This window comes from Neofelis nebulosa, chromosome 1 (assembly GCF_028018385.1).
Source record: "Neofelis nebulosa isolate mNeoNeb1 chromosome 1, mNeoNeb1.pri, whole genome shotgun sequence".
NCBI classification, from domain to species: Eukaryota; Metazoa; Chordata; class Mammalia; order Carnivora; family Felidae; genus Neofelis; species Neofelis nebulosa.
Window position 1 is genome coordinate 232,685,684 of NC_080782.1, and position 22,701 is coordinate 232,708,384.

Sequence of the window (22,701 nt, forward strand, 5' to 3'; positions counted from 1 at the left end):
TATTAGAATTCCTGCCATTCTTCAAGGGGTCGATAAATGTTTCCTAAACCGTGTTTAAATGTCACTTTTAACTGTCTTACAAGTTTTTTGCTCTTACGTTACTTCTCTTCCCTTACTTATTTATCTTGTCATAATTGTCTTAGCTGTTTTATTCTTAGTGTAGATAATTTGGTACTGATTTTTGTAGAATTCATAAGTGTTTAGACATAAAGTTTATTTTTAGGCTATTTATGTAAATAAATTTTATGGAAAAGACTATAGAGAGTAGTTTTTTAGATTTAGGAAAAGTGGATTTCTTATGTCAAATTTTTGGTGTGATCATTATTATAAAATTCTAAATTTCTACGTGCATTTAGGTCTGTTTTTAGAATTTTATTAGTCTGTCCATTCCTGTGCTAATACCACATCATTTTCAGTTTAACATGTGTTTTATTACTAGATTATACACCTGAACTAATGTTAACTAACCGGAACTTTTCTAGCTCTAGGGAAAAAAAGGCCCCGACTTTTTTTTAAGGCCCCACCTTTTTTAAAGCATACATTTATATACAAAGGACAATTTTTTGCTTGCTTGATTTGCCTGTTTGGTTACATAAAGAAACTTTAAGTAAACGACTAAACTGTAAAGTTGCATTTAAAATATTCCATCATTAAAAAACTGGGGTTATTGTGTTTTTCTAGATTTTTAAATTTTTTAATTTTTTTTTAAAGTTTACTTATTTATTTTGAGAGAGAGGGAGGGAGGAAGGGGGAGAGAGAGAGAGAGACAGAGAGAGCATATAAGCAGAGGAGGGGCAAAGAGGATTCCAAGCAGCCTTCTTGCTGACACCACACAGAGCCCAATCTGGGACTCAAACTCATGAGCTGTGAGATCACAACCTGCGCTGAAATCAGGAGTCGGACACTTAAGCGACTGAGCCACCCAGGCATCCCCTTCCTTAAGGGACTTCTAATCACCTCCTGGACGTCTCAGTTCCATGATGTGGTACATGAGGGGGCCTTTGGCAATCTGGCTCCCCCATTACTACCTCCTAGGTTTGGTGCACCCCATGTCATTATATCCCTTCTGCAATTTCCTAAATGCCTCAAATGCCTTCCTACCCCTGGTCTATTTGGAAAACTTCTATTCCCTGGCAAGATTCAGTTAGGTGTTATCTCCTCTGTTAAATCTTCTACTATTTACAACAACTATTTCTCCTCCCCTGCCCCCCCACCCCCTGCAGAGAGACTGCCAAGTGCCTCTACTCTCTGCTTCCAGAATGTTGTTCTACCCCCTTTACGTTTCTTACCAGACTGTGAACTCCAGAATTTTGGTTTGTTCATTTTTGTGTCCTCAATGACTGCCATACAACAGGCTATCAGTAAACATCAATGTAAAAAAAGCAGACTGTGAGTAGTTGCAGAACAACTTGATGCATAAGCAAGATGTCTTTATCTAGAACCTATACAAGGAGGCAGTTTGACACAGTGGCATAGAACCATCCTGAACTTACCTCCTCCTAAGGACACAACAAATCTATAGCTACATATGGAACAGTTCCCTCTGGAAAGCACCTGAGAACTAGCTGAACAGCTACTTTACAACAAAGGGTAAAAGAGACATGTCAGGACAGGTAGGAGAGGCAGATACATGGTCTTGACAAAAAAACCCTACCCTCAGAGTGGTGACCCGCCACAGGGAGGGGTCTCATGAATAAGGAATTCCTCCCTGAGGAGCATGGAGTTTGTTTCCACATTAGCCACCCCATCCCTTGGGACCTGCATCAGAGAAATGAGCCCCCAAATGTGTCACTTGGAAAATGAACAGGGCTTATATCCACGAGAGCAATAGGGCGGTAGGGAAAGAGAGAGTTTCTGCTCTTAAAAGGCTCACATGCAGATTCACTCTCCCTGGGACCCAGTGAAAAAGCAGCAGTCAGAGAAGAGCCTAGACCATATGTGAAGAAGATAAAGTTGCTGATATTAAGGCACGTGTTAGAAGGGCAAAAGACTGTTGGGACTCTGCCTCGGGATGGAGGCGCTGGTGGGTGACATTTTTACCTTCTTTCTCTACCTTGCTGGTGCTGGCACTGGGAAGTACTATTTTTGCACTCACTCTAACCAACCAGTGGCAACTCCCACCCCCCCCATGCCACTGCTTTGGATTTGCACCTCTTGTGTTGCTCCTATAATGTCGCCCCTGTGCCCCTTGACCTACCAAAGCCAGCATGCATGCACAGCCCACACAGGGGGATGCCCTTGAGTTTTAGGCTCTGGTGGCCAGGGGGATTGCATTTGTAGACCCTATGAGTCTTAAACAACCAGAGAGACAGTTCCAGAGACAACCAAGAGCTAGGGCAAAGTTAAATATTAAGGTTCATTGCTTACATAGGGCCACCCCCTTAAGACTGGGTGAGATAGCTATTTTGCCTAACACATAGAAACAAACAGAGAGAGTCAAGCAAAATGAGGAAACAGAGGAATATATTCCCAACAAAAGAACAAGATAAAACCCAGGAGGAAAAAAAAAAAACAAAACTTTACTGAAATGGAGATACATAATTTACCTGATAAGGAGTTAAAGTAATGGTCATAAAGACGCTCACTGAACTGAGGAGAAGAATGAATGCACACAGAAAGATTTCAACATAGAAGAAAAATAAGAAAAGATCAGAAAGTCCCAAACAGAAGTCACAGAGCTGAAGAACACAACTGACTGCACTAAAAAATATATTAAAAAGGTTTAACAGCAGGCTAGATGAGGCAGAAGGAAGAATCAGTGATCTGGGAGACGGGGCAGTAGAACTCACCCAAATAGAAAAGCAGAAAGAAAAAAATAATTAAAAAAAAAATAAAGATAGCTTAAGGGACCTATTAGACAACATCAAGCAGAATATAGGGCTTCCAGGAGGAAGAGAGAGAGAGAGAAAGGGGCAGAAAACTTATTTCAAGAAATAATGGCTAAAAACTTCCGTAAAAAACTTCCAAACAAGACTTGTATGCAGCAAGATTATCATTTAGAATTAAAAAAGAGATAAGGATTTCTGCAGACAAGCAGAAGCTAAAGGAGTTCATCACCACTGAATTGGCCCTAAAAGAAATGTTGAAGAGACTGCATTAAGCTTAAAACAAAGGGCACACTAATTAGTGATAAGCGAACACATGAAAGTAAAAATCTCACAGGTAAAGGTAAACATATAGTAAAAAAAAAGTGGACTAATCACTTATAGTTAGTATGAATGTTAAAAGACATAGTAAAATAACGATATACTAATTACTTAAGGGATACACAGAGATGTAAAATGTGACATCAAAAACACAAAAATGCAGAGTTTTAGAATGCATTCAAACTTAACTTGCTATCAACTTAAAATAGACTGTTAAATATATAGGCTGTTAGATGTGAGTCTCATGGTAACCACAAAGCAAAAACCTCTAAAAGATACATAAAAGATAATGAGGGGCATTGGGGTGGCTCAGTCAGTTAAGCTTCTGCCTCTTGATCTCGGCTTAGGTCATGATTTCACGGTTCGTGAGATTGAGCCTCACATCGGTCTCTGCACTTACAGCATGGATCCTGCTTGGGATTCTCTCTCCTCTCTCTCTGCCCATCCCCCACTGCACTCTCTCTCTCAAAATAAATAAACTTAAAAAGATAATGAGAAAGGAATCTAAGCATAACACCACAGAAAGTCATCAAATTGCAAGGGTAAAAAGCAAGAGAAGAAGGGAACAGAGAGAAACTACAAACAGCCAGAAAAAAATTAATAAAATAACAGTAAGTACAGACCTATGAGCAACTACTTTAAATGTAAATGGACTAAGTGTTCCAATCAAAAGACATAGGTTTGTTGAATGGATAAAAAAACCCAAGACTCATATATGCTGCCTATAAGAGATTCACTTTAGATGTAAGGACACATACAGACTGAAAGTGAAGGGATGGAACAAGATTCCATGCAAACAGAAACCAAAAGAAAGCTGGGGTAGCTGTCCTGACATCAGACAAAACACACTTGAAAATAAAGACTATAATAAAAGACAGAGAAGGGTATTACATAATGACAAAGGGGGTCAATCCAACAAGAAAATACAACATCAGTAAATATTTATACACCCAACGTACAAGCACCTAAATGTATAAAATGAATATTAACAAACCTAAAGGGAGAGACTGACAACAACACAATAGTAAGTAGGGAACTTTAAAGCCCCACTTACGTCAATGGATAGATCACCTAGACAGAAAATCAATAGGGAAATATTGGCTTTAAATCACACATTAGACTTTAAATTGTACATTACACCAGATGGACTTAATAGATGTATACAGAACATTCTTTCCCAAGTCAGTAGAAAACACAATTCGACTCAAGTGCATGTGGAACATTTGCCAAGAGAGATCATACGTTAGTCCACAAAACAAGTCTAAATAAATTTAAGAGGACTGAAATCATATCAAGCATCTTTTCCAACTATAGTATGAAGGTTAAAACCAATTACAAAAAGAAAATTGGAAAAATCACAAATATGGGGAGATTAAGCAGCATACTAATGAATAACCAATGAGTCAATGAGGAAATCAAAGAAGAAATTAAAAAAATACCTTGAGACAAACAAAAATGGAAATACAATGTACCAAAATCTATGGATACAACAAAAGCAGTTCTAAGAGGAAAGATTATATTGATATAGGCCTATCTCATGGAACAAGAGAAATATCAAATAAGCAATCTAACTTTAAACCTAAAGTAACAGGACAAGAAGAACTGTCAAAGCCCAAAGTTATCAGAAGGAAGGAAATAATAAAGATCAGAGTGGAAATAATGAGATAGTGACTAAAAGATATAGAGAAGATCAATGAAACTAACAGCTGGGTCTTTGAAAAGATAAACAAAATTGACAAGCTTTTGGGCTAGACTAGAAGAAAAATAGAGAGGGCTTAAATAAATAGAATCAGAAAATAAAGAGGAGAAATTGCAACTGATACAAAAGAAATACAGAAGATCATAAAGGACTATTATGAACAATTATATGCCAACCACTTAGACAACATACAAGAACTAAATTAATTCCTAGAAACATACCATCTTCCAAAACTGAATCATAAATAGAAAAATCTGAACAGACCAATTACTAGTAAGGAAACTGAATCAGTCATAAAAAAACTCCCAACAAAGAGAAGTCCGGGACCGATGGCTTCACTAGTGAATTCTACCAAACCTTCAAAGAAGGTTTAACATCAATCCTTCTTAAACTCTTCCAAAAACTTGAAAAGAAGGGAATACTCTCAAACTCATTTTATGATGTCAGCATTACCCTGATACTAAAACCAGACAAGAACACAACAACAACAAAAAAGAAAGTTACAGGCCAATATCCCTGATGAACATAGATGCAAAAATCCTCAACGAAATATCAGCAAACTGAATTCAACAAGACATTTAAAGGATTATACACCATGATCAAATGGGATTTATTCCAGGGATGGAAAGATGGTTCTACATTTGCAAATCAATCAACATGATAAGCCACATTAACAAAATGAGGGATAAAAATCCTCTGACTTCTCAATAGATGAAGAAAAGCATTTGATAAATTCAATATCCATTTATGATAAAAACTCACAACAAATTGAGTATAGAGGGAATGTACCTCGAAATAATAAGGGGCCATATACTGCAAGCCCACAGAATATCATACTCAGTGGTGAAATACTGAAAGCTTTTCCTTTACGATCAGGAACAAGGCAAAGACGCTCACTTTCACCACTTTTATTCAACATAGTATTGGAAGTCCTGCCCAGAACAATTAGGCAGAAAAAAACAAATAAAAGTCATCAAAATTGGAAAGGAAAATGTAAAACTATCACTATTTGCAGACAGCATAATTTAATACATAGAAAAACCTAAAGACTCTACCAAAAAACTTAGAATAAACAAATTCAGTAAAGGTGCAAGGTACAAAATCAAAATACAAAAATCTGCTGCATGTTTAGACACTAACAACAAACTATCAGAAAGTGAAATTAATAAAATAATCCCATTAACAATTTCATCAAAAAGAATAAAATACCTAGGAATAAATTTAACCAAGGATGTGAAAGACTTGTACACTGAAAACTATAAGACATAGATGAAAGAAATTAAAGAAGACACAAATAAATGGAAAGATATTCTATGCTCATAGATTAAAATAATTAATATTGTAAAAATTTACATATTACCCCAAAGTAATTTACAGATTCAGTATAATCTCTACCAAAATTCCAATGCATTAAAACATTTTTTTTTAATGTTTATTTATTTTTGAAAGAGAGAGCATAAGCAGGGGAGGGGCAGAGAGAGAGGGAGACACAGAATCTGAAGCAGGCTCCGGGCTCTGAACTGTCAGCACAAAGCCTGATGTGGACTTGAATTCATGAACAGCGAGATCATGACCTGAGCCCAAGTCAGATGCTTAACTGACTGAGCCACCCAGGCTCCCCTCCAATGGCATTTTCCATAGAAATATAACAATTCAAAAATTTGTGTGGTACCACAAAAGGTCCCAAATACTGAAAACAATCTTGAGAAAAACAAAGCTGGAGGTATTATGCTCCTTGATTTCAAAATACATCACAAAGCTATAGTAATCAAAATAGTATGGTATTGACATAAAAACAGACACATATATCAATGGAACAGAGGGCACAGAAATGAATACAAGCATACATGGTCAATTAATTTACAACAAAGGAGGCAAGATTATACAAGAAGAAAAATGTTTTTCAATAAATGGTGTTGGGAAAACTGGACAGCCACATGCAAAAGAATTAAATTTTACCACTATCTTATAATGTACACAAAAATTAACTAAAAATAGATTAAGGGCTTAAATGTAAGACCAGAAATCACAAAACTCTTAGAAGAAAACAGGCAGTAAGTGCTAGACATTGCTCTTGGTGATATTTTTTGGATCTGACTCCAAAAGCAAAGGCAACAAAACAAAAATAAACAAATGGAACAACATCAAACTAAAAAGTGTCTGCCAAACAAACAAAGGAAAACATCAACAAAATAAAAAGGCAACTTACTGAATGGGAGAAGGTATTTGCAAATCATATATCTGATAACGGGTTAATACCCATAATATATAAAGAACTCACACGGCTCAATAACAAAATACAAACGATCACATTAAAAACTGGGCAAAGGATCTGAATAGACACATCTCAAAAAAAAAAAAAAAAAAAAAAAAACCACACAGATGGCCATCAGGTATGTGAAAAGATGCCCCAAACCATGCATGGTCAGGGAAATGCAAATCAAAACTACAATGTGACATCACCTCACACCTGTCACAATGGCTATTACCAAAACGACAAGAAATAACAAGTGTTGGCAAGGATGTGGAGGAAAGAGAACCATCCTACACTGTTGGTTGAAATGTAAACTGATGTAGCCACTATGGAAAACAGGATGGAAGTTCCTCAAAACATTAAAAATAGAACCGCCATATGATCTAGCAATTCCTTCTGGGTATTTATCTGAAAAACAAACACACTAATTAAAAAAGATATATGCTCCTCCATTTACTGCAGCATTCTTTACAATAGCCAAGATATGGAAACAGCCTGAGTGTCCATCAATGGATAAATGGATAAAGATAATGGATAAAAGTGGAATATTACTCAGCCATAAAACAAATGAAACTTTGCCATTTGTGATAACATGGGTGAACTTTGAGGGTATTATGCTAAGTGAAACAAGTCAGACAGAGAAAGACAAATACCATATGATTTCACTCACATGTGGAATCTAAAAAATAAAACTAAATAACAAACAGAACAGAACTCATAGATACAGAGAAGAAATCCGTAGTTGCCAGAGGGGAAGGAGGTGGGGGTGGGCAAAATGGCTGAAGGGCATCAAGAGGTACAAACGGGATTAAAAAACAAGTAAGTCGGGGCGCCTGGATGGCGCAGTCGGTTAAGCGTCCGACTTCAGCCAGGTCACGATCTCACGGTCCGTGAGTTCGAGCCCCGCGTCAGGCTCTGGGGCTCTGATGGCTCGGAGCCTGGAGCCTGTTTCCGATTCTGTGTCTCCCTCTCTCTCTGCCCCTCCCCCGTTCATGCTCTGTCTCTCTCTGTCCCCAAAAAATAAATAAAAAACGTTGGAAAAAAAAAAAAAAAAAAAAAAAAAACAAGTAAGTCACGGGGATGTAATGCAATGCACAGCACGGTGACTGCAGTCAGTAACTTTGTATTACAAATTTGAAAGCTGCTAAGAAAATAAGAAAAGTTCTTATCACAAGAAAAAAAAGTTTTGGGCGGCACCTGGGTGGCTCAGTCGGTTGAGTGTCTGACTTCGGCTCAGGTCATGATCTCACAGCTTGTGGGTTCGAGCCCCGCGTCTGGCTCTGTGCTGACAGTTCAGAGCCTGGAGCCTGCTTCGGATTCTGTGTCTCCCTCTCTCTCTGACCCTCCCCCGTTCATGCTCTCTCTCTGTCTCGAAAATAAATAAACATGCAAAAAAAATTTTAAAAAAATTTTTGTCTGTAACTTTGTATTGCGACAGACAGTAACTAGACTTATGTGGTGATGCTTTTGCAATGTATACAAATGATGAACCATTATGTTGTACACCTGAAACTAATATAATGTATGTCAAATATACTTCAATTAAAAACAAAGAACCTACATACAATAGGCAACCTTTGGTATGTAGCTGAAATTAATCTACATGGTTCAATGATATTACTAAACATCTTCTACTTGTAATGGCATTCTGATATTGTAAAAGTGCTTTCACGGGCGCCTGGGTGGCTCAGTCAGTTAAGTGTCCGACTTTGTCTCAGGTCATGATCTCACAGGTCATGGGTTCGAGCCCTGCATTGGGCTCTGTGCTGACAGCTCAGAGCCTGGAGCCTGCTTCACATTCTGTGTCTCCCTCTATCTCTGCCCCTGCCCCCATCATGCTCTGTCTCTCTCTCAAAAAGAAATAAACTTTAAAAAAATATGAAAAAAAAAAGTACTTTCACATACCATGACATTAGTTGAGGGATTTTATCATCGAGACAGACCAAATGACTTGCTCAGAGTCATTAGGCTGGTAAATGACAAGCAGCGATTAGGAACTGACTTCTCCAGGAAGTACTATTTTCTTAGAAACTGGAATGTATATCTGACATGAGGCTTACTGTATCCGGGATTGTTATCAATGCTCTACATATGTTATTAACTCATTTTAATTTTCACAACAATATGAGGTAGATACTGTCATTGTTCTCATTGGGCAGGTGAAGAAATCAAGGCACAGGAGGGCTAATAAGTGGCAGTGCTAGAATTTGAACCTAGACTATCTGGTTCTAGTGTCTTCTAAGCATTAATTTTTATATACTGTTTAATATTATATGGTTCAAATATGCTGCTGGCACCCACTAGACTGTACTCTACTGAAAACAGGATTTCCTTCTCAGTGTTTTTGTATTCCAGTAGCAGCTAACACAATAAGGGTTTGATAAATATTTTCAGGATGTAAACATTTTAGCATATGTCTCAAACCACTGATAGCTATCAAAAATCTCCACTTCGAGATCAAAGGACTCTTCTTCCATTGTAATCCATTACAATCTGCTTCTCCATTAATTCATTAACAACAATATATTAATTGATTGTGGCTCTGAGGTTACACGGATAAAAGTGTCCAAGAAACTAGTAGGCTTCAGAGTGGATCTTCCCTGTACCCCTTCCCCTCATCTCAGTGCTGGTCACCAACACACTTCACGTGACATGTCAGCTGGCCCAGCATCATGCCCACTTGCCTTAAATTTTGCTTTTACCTTACTTAAAGCAATTCAGTGTTAGCTGTAACCAGCAGGGAGAATTGAATTCACTGACAACTTGGCTGGTGACAGGGTCATTTGAAAGACCAGTATTTGTCAAGATCCACCCGCTGACCATTGGTACTAAGTCACGTGAGCTTTTTATGAACATGCAAATTTCTTGACTGCACTCAGACATTCTCAATCAGAATTTCTGGAGGTAGGTCTCAAGAAGCAGCATCTGTAACAGGCCACCTTGACGATGCTGTGCATGCTAAGGTCAAGCTCTATTGACAGACTGATAAATAATTTTAGTTACCTTTTGATCTTGTTATACTCAAATACCTTCTAGTTCTCTCTTCCACTTCAACTAGAGCCATTGAAGTCAATCTATTTTTTTCTGTTGTATTCTCTTGCATATCATAGTCAACCCCTTTCTGCTTTCAGGCATTTCCTTTTGATACTCTGATCATAATTCCCTCATCAATGACCATATTACCAAAAGAACACACATGCTATAATTTAAGGATAAGCTTTAAAACTACTGAGCCAAAGATTTATGATTATTTTCTCTCGTCTGAATAAATAAGGCACTCATGGAAAGTAATATCCTTGTCAGCTGATTACTAATTTTTAAACCCTGTTTATGTGCACTGTTAGAATTTATAAATCCCACTTTGAAATGTGCCTCGGACAGATCTGAAACAGATGAAAAGAGATTTTCTCAAGTTTATAGAAATGAGATTAATATCAAAGCAGAATAACTGCTTCTACAAATTTATTATTTAAAATAGCCAATACTATATCACTTAAAGTTGACATTTACAAAAAGAATAGTAGTTGTTTTAAAATAAATGGTGCCATACATTTTAATGCATTCTACCAAGGGCTGTGGAATCCTTATATATATAAAGATATCATTAATTATCTTATTATTATATGAAAAGTTTAAAAAAAGTATTCCTTAAACTTCATTGTGATTACACAAATATACATTATGTTCTAATGACAAGTTTCATCAAATATATTTATGGCAGCCATACTATTTTTGAGATTCTTAATGGAAATCGAGAGATTGAACCTAGATAACCTGGTTCCAGTGTCTTCAAAGCATTATTTTTTCTACTTTGTCTAATATTATATGAAGGCCCATTCAAATATGCTATCGGTGTCTACAAATCCTTGCATACTCCCTCTTCTGCTCCTCCTGATGTATCATTCTGTCACAATATCCTACTTGATTTTATTTACAGCAGTTACTACTCTCTGAATTTTTCTTCTTATATATTTGTTTACTTGTTTGTTGTCTGACTTCACTAAATTACAAGGTCTAAGAGGTCAGAGGGTGTTAGTGTCTTATTCATCACTTACTCCCAGCACTTAGAATAGTGCTTGGTACACACTTGTAAAAAATTGTTGGGGCACCTGGGTGGCTCGGTTGGTTAAGTGTCTGACTCTTGATTTTTAGCTCAAGTCGTGATCTCATAGTCATGGAATCGAGACCCCATAGGCTCCGTGCTGACCATGGAGCCTGCTTGGGATTCTCTCTCTCCTCTCTCTTTGCCCATCCCTGCTTTCTCTCTCTCTCTCTCTCTCTCAAAATAAATATATTTATAAATATAAATAAACATTTAAAAAAGTTGTTGACCAACTGACTGACTACATAAATGAATGCATTCAAGTCCTAGCACAAGCAGGACTGAGATGAATGGTAAATCATTTTTAATTAATTAATTCATTCATTCACATGAGCGGTGACTAAGACGAATGAAGAATCATTTAAAACATTTTTTTTTAATGTTCATTTATTTTTGACAGAGAGAGAGACAGAGCATGAGCGGGGGAGGGGCAGAGAGAGAGGGAGACACAGAATCCGAAGCAGGCTCCAGGCTCTGAGCTGTCAGCACAGAGCCCAATGTGGGGCTAGAACTCACGAACCACGAAATCATGACCTGAGCCAAAGCCAGATGCTTAACCGACTAAGCCACCCAGGCGCCCCAGAATCATTTTTAACTAATTAATTAATTCATTCATTCATCCATTCTTCAGATGAAGTATTGTTATTGGAGAAAAGTATTTAGAAAAACATAAATAATATCAATGAAAGCATTAGGGAGAGCTAGGTGGAGCTAATGACATTGTCATGATGAAACCAGACAATGTATGTAAACCCCCAGCCATTGGCTTGCTTCATAACAGATCTCTAAGTACTGAGAGTTATTGTTGTTATTAATTATATAGTAAACACATTTTTTAACCTTTAAAGTTTCTTTTATGATTTTGTTTTGTTTTTATAATCTGGACCTCTTAATCATAAAATAAAAAAATTTAAAAAATTGTTCTAATTATGTCCATTTTCAAGGATGGGAAACTAACACATAGGTTTTATGAATCCACATACTTATTATAAATAATACATGTTAAAAGAACTAGTAATAAATGGAGATTCACAACAAAAAAACGAAGTATTATTAAATCAAGTTTCAAAACGTATTTCCTTTTTCCAGAATTAGGTATATTATGGCACATGCGAAGAGAATGTATCAATTTTTAATTGCTCCGTATGTTCAGATTCTGCCCTAAAATATATAGAAGAAAAAAGTATTGGTTACTACTAAGCAAGAGTGCTAGTGTTGTGGTCAGAAGGTGCCATGAATTGCCCATCACTTTACAAGGGTAAATTGCTAATGTAGGGTTGACCTACTTAACAACTGTAAATAAAGACTTCAAGTTTGTGTTTCCAAAGCAACCTGCTTCTGACAGACTGACTCGGAAGATAAACCAGGGCACTGACATTAAATGAGCGTTGAATCTGAGAGCTTGTTTACTTTGAAAGCATCATTTTTTTCATGCTCAATCACACTTGTATTCTGCTATATGTCACGCTGCTGCCTTGATGACTGGCGTCTGCAGAACATGTCAAGGATGGCTACCAAGTTCAACGTGTAGGGTTCAAAAAGTACGTTCATTATACTTAAGCATGTGTAGGGAAGTGGGAGACAAGGTGCGGAAGCGTGCCGGGAGCAAAAGGGAGAAAGGTAAATGGGGGGAGACTTGGTCTGGTGGTCTTGATAAAATGATATGGTTGGCGCTAAATGCCATAAAATACTGACGCTTATTTGAGACAAAGTATACTTCTGAAGCCATGGTAGTTTTCCTCGGGTATTTCTCACCCCAGTGAGTATTTGTGAGGAGGTTTTGGAAGATTTTCTGTCTATTTATGACATTTTAAAAAAATGTTTTTTAAGATTTATTTTTGAGAGAGAGACAGACAGAACGTGAGCATGGGAGGAGCAGAGAGAGGGAGGCACAGAACCCGAAGCAGCCTCCGGGCTCCGAGCTTTCAGCACAGAGACCGACGTGGGGCTTCAACTCACAAACCTCGAGATCATGACCTGAGCCAAAGTCAGACACCCCACCGACTGAGCCACCCCAGCACCCCTATTTATGTAAAATGAGACATTTTACAATGGTCTCATTTAATCCCTGCTGGGTTTAGTTCTAAATACATGTGATACCATTTTATTTCAACTGTAATCATCAAGGGTCTTTTTCTATCTTTTAGCCTTGGGATGGTGAATTCCAACAATTTATTACCCATAAGGTAAAATATCATTGCCTTAACTTGGCCTGGTCACTACCTCTTTCATGCTTCATGGGGTCTTGAATCTCTCCAAATGGCACAGGTATCTCTACGTCAACTTCTATATTCCTGGCTGTCTCTATCATGCATTTTGAAACTTTGTTACATATCCCCCAATGAAATGCTAAGTTCCTGAAGGACAGAGACTCTAGTCTATTTGTAGTTTTTATATAGTTGACTTCCCTTGTCTTTCCCACTTCCAGCAGCATCCCTAGCACCTCACGCAGTGGGCATTTCATACCTACTTGGTGAATTGAATGGAATTCTGAAATTTGGTTCAGTCTCTATATCATTGACTCTATATACCCTTTGTGATCTCATGGCCATTCTCTTAGAAATTCTAAGGCTTGAAATGGTTGCATACAGATACACCATCAGCTGGCAGCCCCACTTTTCCCTAGGGCCATTTATAACCCTGTTATTAGGACTTTTTGATGGGTTTTGACTAAAGCACCAATGTTTTAACTTCGAGGCAATTATGTTCCAAAGTAAGATTATGCTGCTATCTATCAAAGACACCTACTTTAAACCAAAAAAAATTTTTGGCTTTTTTTTGGCCACAACAATAAGTTGTCATGCAAAGTATTATTTTAATTCTAACTAAAATTCATCTCAAATGAACTCAGAATAATGTACACAGAATAATGCACTGTGAACATTCTTAATCATGTCTCTTCTTTGTTTTGAATAAAATGGCCATTTTCTGTAAAGTGTAAATGAACAAAAAATATTTTTAAGTGCAACTAATAACTGAATAAGTTAACGGCGGATCAAACAACAACAAAATGACATTGTGCTGTGTGTTAGAGAGTATTATTGATGTGTAAATCTCTAAATAAAATATTGGAGAGTGGCTATTATATAATAGCTGATAACCCTGAAAAGCTTTTTGTTTTTCAGGATACTTAAAAGCTTAATTCTATATCCACTGCTATTATATTTCACTGCCAAGTGGAAGAAAATAAATGATTCTAATCTTGGATTTCACCATCAGTGCTCAAAACAGCTCTAATGCAGATTATGGTGTAATTATTGTAAATGCCAAAATAATATAATTAATCTTAACCACTTCACTAAATTAAAGTGTCTTAGAACAAAAAAGACAAGGCAACATGTACAAGCACATACAGGGTTGTATAACTAAATACATTTCAAAAATTCTAAAGTAGCAAATATAGACGAGCTTCAAGATTTTTGGACACCATTGGAAATAACAGGAAAATACACACTGTTTGCATTTATATTAGGGTTGATTTCCATTTAGTTGTCTTTCACCAATAGGTCACTGAAACTTAAACTATGTCTACTACTTAAAAGTTATAAAGCCAATTTTAAAACTATTCATTATAGTAGTTTTAACAGTAGCCTCCTCAGTTTTAGGAACATTGACTTCATTCCTCACATCATCCAGTACTTGTGCCAACTACCTGTAGGGCATTTGTTCAACGAATGCCTCGGGCTGATGGCCTGCCATGTGGCTTGAATAGAATGCCTTCAAATAATCGCAAATAACAGTGACAGGAAATACATGTTCCCTGTGACTAGGGCCAGTCTTCCCACAGAATGGAACTTTCCTCCCAAATATTTTCCTAGACTAGAGGCGGCAGCGGAAGGATGCGGGAGGTATAGCTGAGCTTCTGAAATCAATTCGCATGGTTCTGCCAGTGAAGTGCGGCCTCCCCTTTTTTAATCTGTTTAGATAAAATGCAACAATTGATGCACATAAGAGGGTATTTAATTCTACCCTGAAAGCGATCCTTATTAGAAAAGATTCATTTCCCCAAATCTGAAATGATTTCTCTTATCCTTAGTCTTCTTCTAAAACTGACTATATTTAACAAGGAGAACTCTGATTAATATTTTTTTCGCTATTCCAACAGTATAGGGACATTCCCCCGCCCACATCGGGAGCCACTCTCAGGAGCACATGTACCAGTCTCAGACGCATATCTAGTTCATAAAAGACTTTTTTGAGCTGACAAATACTAACTTTAAGGTTGGATAAGCAGTTGTTGAGGAAAATGTGCCACCTGTTCAGGAACAGCTGCTTCTGACTGACACAGAGAAGACAGGTCACCAGGGGGTACAGGGCCTGAGGAGAAAGAAGATGAGGTCACGAGCTGATTCATATTTCATCAAATCAGGTAACGCACGTTCTCTGCGATCGCTACCTATCCACCTCCTTCTGTGGGCCAGAATAAACAGGACGCTTCATAACACAACGAGGCCCAGGGGTGCCATGCAGAGGTAGGCATTTCACAAATGCTTTCTGATGATGGTGCGGATGGAATTATCTAGAATTACATGGTGTATAATAGTGTGTAATGTATAATAAGCTTCATGTATAAGTGGAAATCTGATTTACTCATTTAGTCTTCACTTAGCGATTTTAAAAACAAACTCATTAGCTTAGATCACTCTCAATTCTCAGAAAGAAAGCAGGAAGGCACATGAATTTTAAAAATATTATTGGGCTTTTTCCTCATAAACATCTACTAGCTTGTCTTTGTCTTAGAGGTAGGTGTATATATTTTCTTTTGCATGCAATCTTCCTGTAATTAAGGAAGATTCCTCAAAGAAATGTTATTGCATTGGTAAACTCCACCAAGACAAATTTAACCACAGGAGGAATTTGCTTACGACTGAATAAACAGAGGTGCTACTGTGTTTTCCTGCCTAACTGGGCTGGTTTCCCACAGCAACTAAAGGAGACAGAAAAGCTAATGAGCGGCCACCCAAAAAATATATATGCAGAACCCATCGCCATTTTTGCTGAGCCAGATGGCATACACCTTTAGGGCTCCCAAGAATTGAAGCGAGGGAAGATCTAAACAACAATATAACTGGATCATCCATTAGGCTGAATTAGCAAACAAACAAACAAACAAACAACAAAACAAAAAACAATTGCCATAATGAGAATCATTGTGTAACAATCCACTAGCTTAATATTTTAGTCACTTGGCTTTAAACTGACTTTGAACTACACTACCATTGAGAAGAACTCTAATTCCAGCCAGCAATCTAAAACAAAACAAACTAAAACACAACACAACAAACAAACACAAAAAAACACTAGTAGTCAGTCACAATGACCACAGAAGTGAAAAATAAGCAAATCTGTCACCCCTGCCAGCAAAGCAACCCTGAATACTCGCTCAAAGAATGGTGGCAATGCTCATACTTTGAAGATTGGCAAAAACCATGTCAGCAAACATCTACCTAAATAACCTACTTCCTTCAAACTATCACAATTATAGCTCATATGCCATGTGTCGATTCATAAACCAGAGTCTTATTCACCACTGAGGGCAACAGGTTGTAGTAATTTAAAAGACTTCTCTGCACCGCTGCTTTTCAGCACAAGACCTTTCCCAAATACTGTTTTCTCAGCCTTCAGAGAATCTTTCCTATGGGCGACCATCTGCCTCCCAACCCTCTTTGCTGCCTGGTTCCATTTGATTTTGAGTATCAGGCTAGGAATCAACCAGTGAAGACTTGTGGGGATTGAAAAGATAAACTGTTATTATAAACTTTGACTTTTAGATTGGAAAAAATACCCAGAAATAAAAACAAAAATCAAGTTAAGCCAGTCTTGAAAATAAACAACAGAATCTTAAGACGAGAAGGGTCATCTGAGATGACATGGTCTAATCCCCTTATATTACTGCGATTCAGTTATGGTCAATATTAAGTGCAAGATCCAAAGTTTGAAATGCTCCCTCTTTCGGGGGAGGCTGTAGATAAATCTTCCATCTGGGGGGAACCCTTATGACTTTCAAGTAATTTCAGCGTAAGAATTTTAGCCTCTGCAATTTTGCATTTTGGATTTTCTCATAGTTACTAACCAACGAATGCTTCTTTCGAGAAGAAAGTTCCAGCGTGGTATCATATAGGCTTTCAACAAAGTTTCTAAGACAGGGAACATTGACTTCATTTTTAACAGCCTAAAACAGAGACCCATGTTAATATTATATTAATTACATTGTTAACTCTCTATCTAATTTGAGGAAATTCTTAAAAATAAAAACATAACTCACGGCAGCAACTGGGACAAGAATTTCAACAAAAAGCCCAGCGAAGGCATGTTTGATATCTTTGTCTTTGACCTCGAGGAAATAATGTGCACATTCCTAGGAAGTAGAAAAAGCATAAAGGAGGGAGAGCAGATTGAGATATGCACATAAATGCACTTAAATTTAAGTAAACAGCTCTTAAATCATACACACTGACATAGCATATTTCATAATCTAGTAAAGAAAAGCACTAGATTCCAGCACTTATATTTATGTTCAAAATGGCCCCGGGGCACGTGAGTGGCTCAGTTGTTAAGCATCCGACTTCAGCTCAGGTCATGATCTCGCAGTCCGTGATTTTGAGACCTGCGTCAGGCTCTGTGCTGACAACTCAGAGCCTGGAGCCTGCTTCAGGTTCTGTGTCTCCCTCTCTCTCTGCCCCTCTCCCGCTCGACGTCTCTCTGTCTCTCTGTCTCTCTCTCTCTCAAAAAAATAAATAAATAAAGATAAAAAAAAAAATTCAAAATGACCCTAATGACATTTTGCAAGACTGGTGTCCTCCTATTTCTATCTCAAATCACTTTGCTGAAAGGACAAAGCATCTATAACCAGTGAGCAGATATTCATCCACTGACTTCTTGGTTGATTCATTCAGACATTCATTGCTGACAAATTTCTATTGACCATCTACTGTGTGTGGGGCCCTGGGTCCTTGATTAACCCACAAACACAGATCTCCAGAGAAGGTAAACATGGGAAGAGAGGCAGAAGATATTAAACTTATTTTAGGCCCTGTGACAGCCCCAGGCACAGAGCTGTTTACTTCTTAGCTCTGACATTTTAGGTGTGTTTATTATTCAGATAGTTTCATAAGCAAGTCTGGAATGCTTCCCTTCTTCCCACCACCCCCTCTCCCCAACCCTACCCCCAGACAAGAAACCTTTAGAATAGCTCCTCAAGTAAGGAAGTCTTTTGCCTGTGGCCTACTATCTATGAAAGAGCTGTTTTGTTGTTTTGTTTTGTTTTGTTTTGAGACAGAATGAGCTGGGGAGAGGGGCAGAGGGAGAGAGAGAGAATCTTAAGCTGGATCCACGGTCAGCTCAGAGCCTGATGTGGGGCTGGATCCTATGACCCTGGGATCATGACCTGAGCCAATATCAAGAGTCAGACTCTCAACCAATTGAGCCACATAGGTGCCCCCATGAAGGCTACTTTTGGTGGCCCAGAGAATCATTTGTTAGGAAAGCTGATCTGTTTAGAATCCAACTAGCCCTTTTCTCCTTCCTGGCCTTTTTCATAATAACTTACTATGCTATTCATTAGGTATTGTTTTCATGGAAGGGTCTAAGGCTACACGTATTTGTGATGATATGTTAACATCTATATTAGCTATTATATTTATTTTCAGTCAACATTGGGACCATTGCCAACACAAGTTACTAAAATCCCTAGTCTATCAATTCTATATTTAGATATCAATGCAAGATAGGCGTTGCCAACATGGAAACACGGTTTCTGGAATTGTGGCCCTTTTCCTACATTACTTTGTATATGTGTGTAAACACTCTTGCAAATCGTCATTCAAATACATAGTTACATGAATTATTCACATGAGAGACGGATAAAAATAGTTAACAGTTAGTAAGTACTTACCATGTGCCTCCTCAGAGCCACCTTCTAAGGTTATTGCCACCATCACCACTTGGCACTAAGGTAGGTGAGGCTGGGAGGGCTTAAGCGTGACTGGGCCAAGGTCACAGGGCTGGTAAGTGCTACAGCTTGATTTTAAACCCAAGAAGTTTGATACACAGCCCATATTCTTTCTTTAAAAAATAGCTTTACTCAGACACAGTCAATATAACATGCAATTCACCCATTTAAAGTGTACAAACCAATGGCTTTTAGTACATAGTTGTACATTTATCACAACAAGTTTAGGACCTTTCCACTCTCCTCCAAAGAAACTTTGTGCCCTTCAGTAGTTATCTCCAACCTCCTTATCCATACCCCTTCCTCCAACTCTTCATATGATCACTAATCCACTTTCTGTGTCTATGGATTTGCCTATTCTGGACATTTTGTATAAATGGAATCATACAATATGTGGCCTTCGGCATCTGACTGCTTTGACTTAGAGTATTGTTTTCAAGGTACATCCATGTTGTGGCATGTTATTAGTACTTCATTCCTTTTCATGGCCAAATAATATTCCCTTTATGGATCTGCCACAATTTGTTTACCTATTCATTGGTTGATGAACATTTGTGTTATAGTCACTTCTTTGTTATTATGAATAATAACATTTGCCTTCAAGTTTTTGTGGGGACACATATTTTTCTCTTGGATATATACCTAAGGTTTAACAATTGAGGAACCGCTAAACTATTTTCCAAAGTTGTGTGATTTTATATCCCCACCAGCGTATAAGTGTTCCGATTTCTCTACATCTCACCCACACTTGCTGTTGTCTTTTTCATTATTAGCCGCTTTAGTGGGTATGAAGTGGTATAGCCTCCATTCATAATCCCTATATATAAGCTCTTTATTGATAAAGACCCTCACTAAATCCAATTCACAGCAGCATCAGAGAGAGTTTTATAAATTCTCACAGAGCTGCGTGTTCTGCAAAATCCACACTAGCAACAATTCTTTTGTCAGTACATAATGAGGAACACCGCGTAATTGACACTTACACCTGTATGGTTTGGTTGATTTAAAAAAGAAAACCTGATTCTCTCGTATAGTAGGAATAAAAAGTTTCTTCCCTAAAGTTCTGATGCCTATGAACAGTAACATAGCCACCTCAATGCTATCAGGTATAAAAAGTAAAAAGATCAGCTACATTTTATTCATAGATCGATATGCAGCTGAGGAGTAAAAAAGAAAAAAAGTCAACATATATGACATTCCACTCTACAGCCTCCTGCAAAGAGGATATGAAAGTTTAAAAGTGAAATTATCTGCCTGAAATTCTATTACTGGGGATACAAAGCACGTTGTGAATTGCTGAGGCAAAGGCAGGACTCTTTCCACATTGACAAGCAAATGACTTGGAATCAGGTCCATCATTCTGATGAAGGGAGTTGCTCAGGGTGAGGGCCCCGTGGTTCTCCTGCCCAAGACATTACCTACCTGCATAAACTGAAGAGAGGCCTCAAAGTCCTCCACTGGATACATCTTAATTCGAAAGAATTTCATCCCCATTATCAAGCTGATAATACTCTGAACGACATATGGGCTCTGCTCTTTGTGCCGTAATTCTTTTAGCTCTGCCATAAATTTCTTCTTTACAGCAGGGAATCTAAGAAGAGAACATGAGTGACTTCTCAAATCATGGGTACAAAAGTGACTGTAATGGAGGCCTCCAGCATCTAGGAGTGATGGGGGCACAGCAACAGCGTTCCTTTGAATCAGGCGAAGTACATGGCTGCCATTTTGTAAGGATTCGATATTGGGGATTTGGCAAAGAGTGCAATCTTCTCCTTTCTTCTCTTATTCTCATAAGATGCTCAACATTTCCTTCAGTCAGGGAGAAGATCCAGGGCTATTTAGATGCTCTCAAAATGGTCTAGCTCTTAAATTGAGCACGACAAAAAGCTTCTTTTCTTCGGGCGTAGCAATTTCCCACATACTTGCAAACTCCAATGGCCTAAAGTATCCAATTTTAAGCATCTGAGCAATATCACAGGCCAGCTATTTCTGACAATGACAGCAAATAATGCCAAGACATAGTCCCAATCCATTTCCAAAGTTTTCTGTCGTTGTTTCTTTTATAGTTTTAGGTTAATGATTGCTGAAAAAATTATTTTCAGGTTGAAGGAAAATCTACTAATGAAAAAATACAAATCAAATCTGAAAGACGAATAAGCTTTCTACTACCTGCGTGGGATGTTAGAATCAAAGAGACGCAGTCTGCAAGGAATGTAAGGTATCTGTATTATTTGAAAGGAAAATGTTAATATTTAATAATATTAATTATAACATTATCATATAGGATTAAAACAATAGATCCTAAGAGGATGGAAAATAGTAGCAGTTCTTCCAAGCACCTAAGGTAGAGGAATATATACACAGAAGTTATCCAAACTACTTCTGAAATGGCTGGTTAAGAAAACAAGGAAAGCCTTCTAAAACTCATTGTATTTCGCTTCCTGAGGCGATCAGCCTGTGGTTCTACATATGTGAAAAGGTCAATTAGGAGTGAGGCATGATTAAAGAGGGTTATTATATTATGAAAGTTGAAGGCCCAGTAATGGAATCTGAGAAGGTTGAAACAACAACGTTGGACACCTCAGTGTAGAAAGTTTGGGACAAATAAAGTAGGCTGTAAACACAGACACTGTTTTACCAGAAGGCAGTACAAGAGGTGTGTGATTGGCAAGTCGGTGTAAGAGGCTTAGAGAGAGCTGGCAATTTTCTAGTTCTCGGCTTGGGTACAGGAAGTTACATGACGCTCATTTGGTAACAGTTTGTGAAAACTGTATTTTTCTAAACCAATTTATGGATTTTTTTTCTCATGTTTGCTCCATATATTTCACAATAAAAAAGGTTTGTAAGAAGGCAACGGAACAGAAAATATAAACTCCAAATTCCTGGGTCATCTCTCTTTTCTACTTCTTCTAGAGGAGGAAAACAATCTGATGCTGAGGACGGTGACAATGGCAGCAACAAGCAGATATCCAGCATCCGTGATATGCCAAGCACAGTTCAGTGAACCCTACATTTCATCTTCACAATTACTTAATCCTTGCAACTCGAGCAGGGCACTATTATTATACCCTCTTCACAGACAAGGGAACTTGAGGCTGAGATTTCTTAATGTGATAAAGTCGCACAGCTGATAAATGGCACAGCCAGGGTTTCCAGCCAAATGTCTGGCTCTAGAGTCCCAGTGCTTAATCTCCGTGCTATGTTATGTCTAGGCCAGTGGTTCTCAAAGTGTGGCCCTGGGATCAGCAGCAGCAGCATTGTGTGGGAACTTGTGAGGAACAGGCTTTATCTGGCCCACGCCATGCCTATCGGGTAAGAAACTCCAGGGGTAAATTCCAGTAATCTCGTTCAACCAACTGTATAGGTGATTCTGATGTGCTAAAGTTTATGATGCACTGGTCTAGACTAGGAATAACAATAAGGTATATTTGTAAGATGTTTAATATTTTAGGGGTGGTTGTCTCAGTCAGTTGAGCGTCTGATCTTGGCTCAGATCATGATTTCACAGTTCATGAATTTGAGCCCCACATCGGGCTCTGTGCTGACAGC

At 38.0% G+C, this 22,701-nt stretch overlaps 1 protein-coding gene across 2 annotated transcripts in view; it reads right to left on the reverse strand.

Moving 5' to 3' along the window:
* Positions 1 to 22,701, reverse strand: part of FRY (FRY microtubule binding protein) — a 344,560-nt gene that overhangs the window by 145,342 nt on the left and 176,517 nt on the right. For both annotated transcript variants that reach the window (XM_058688112.1, XM_058688123.1), the window contains exons 8-11: positions 20,575 to 20,743; positions 17,467 to 17,559; positions 17,275 to 17,373; positions 15,417 to 15,518 (exon numbers count right to left, since the gene is read on the reverse strand). In XM_058688112.1, coding sequence (XP_058544095.1) covers positions 15,417 to 15,518; positions 17,275 to 17,373; positions 17,467 to 17,559; positions 20,575 to 20,743 — 463 coding nt within the window. The remainder of the gene's footprint in view (positions 1 to 15,416; positions 15,519 to 17,274; positions 17,374 to 17,466; positions 17,560 to 20,574; positions 20,744 to 22,701) is intronic.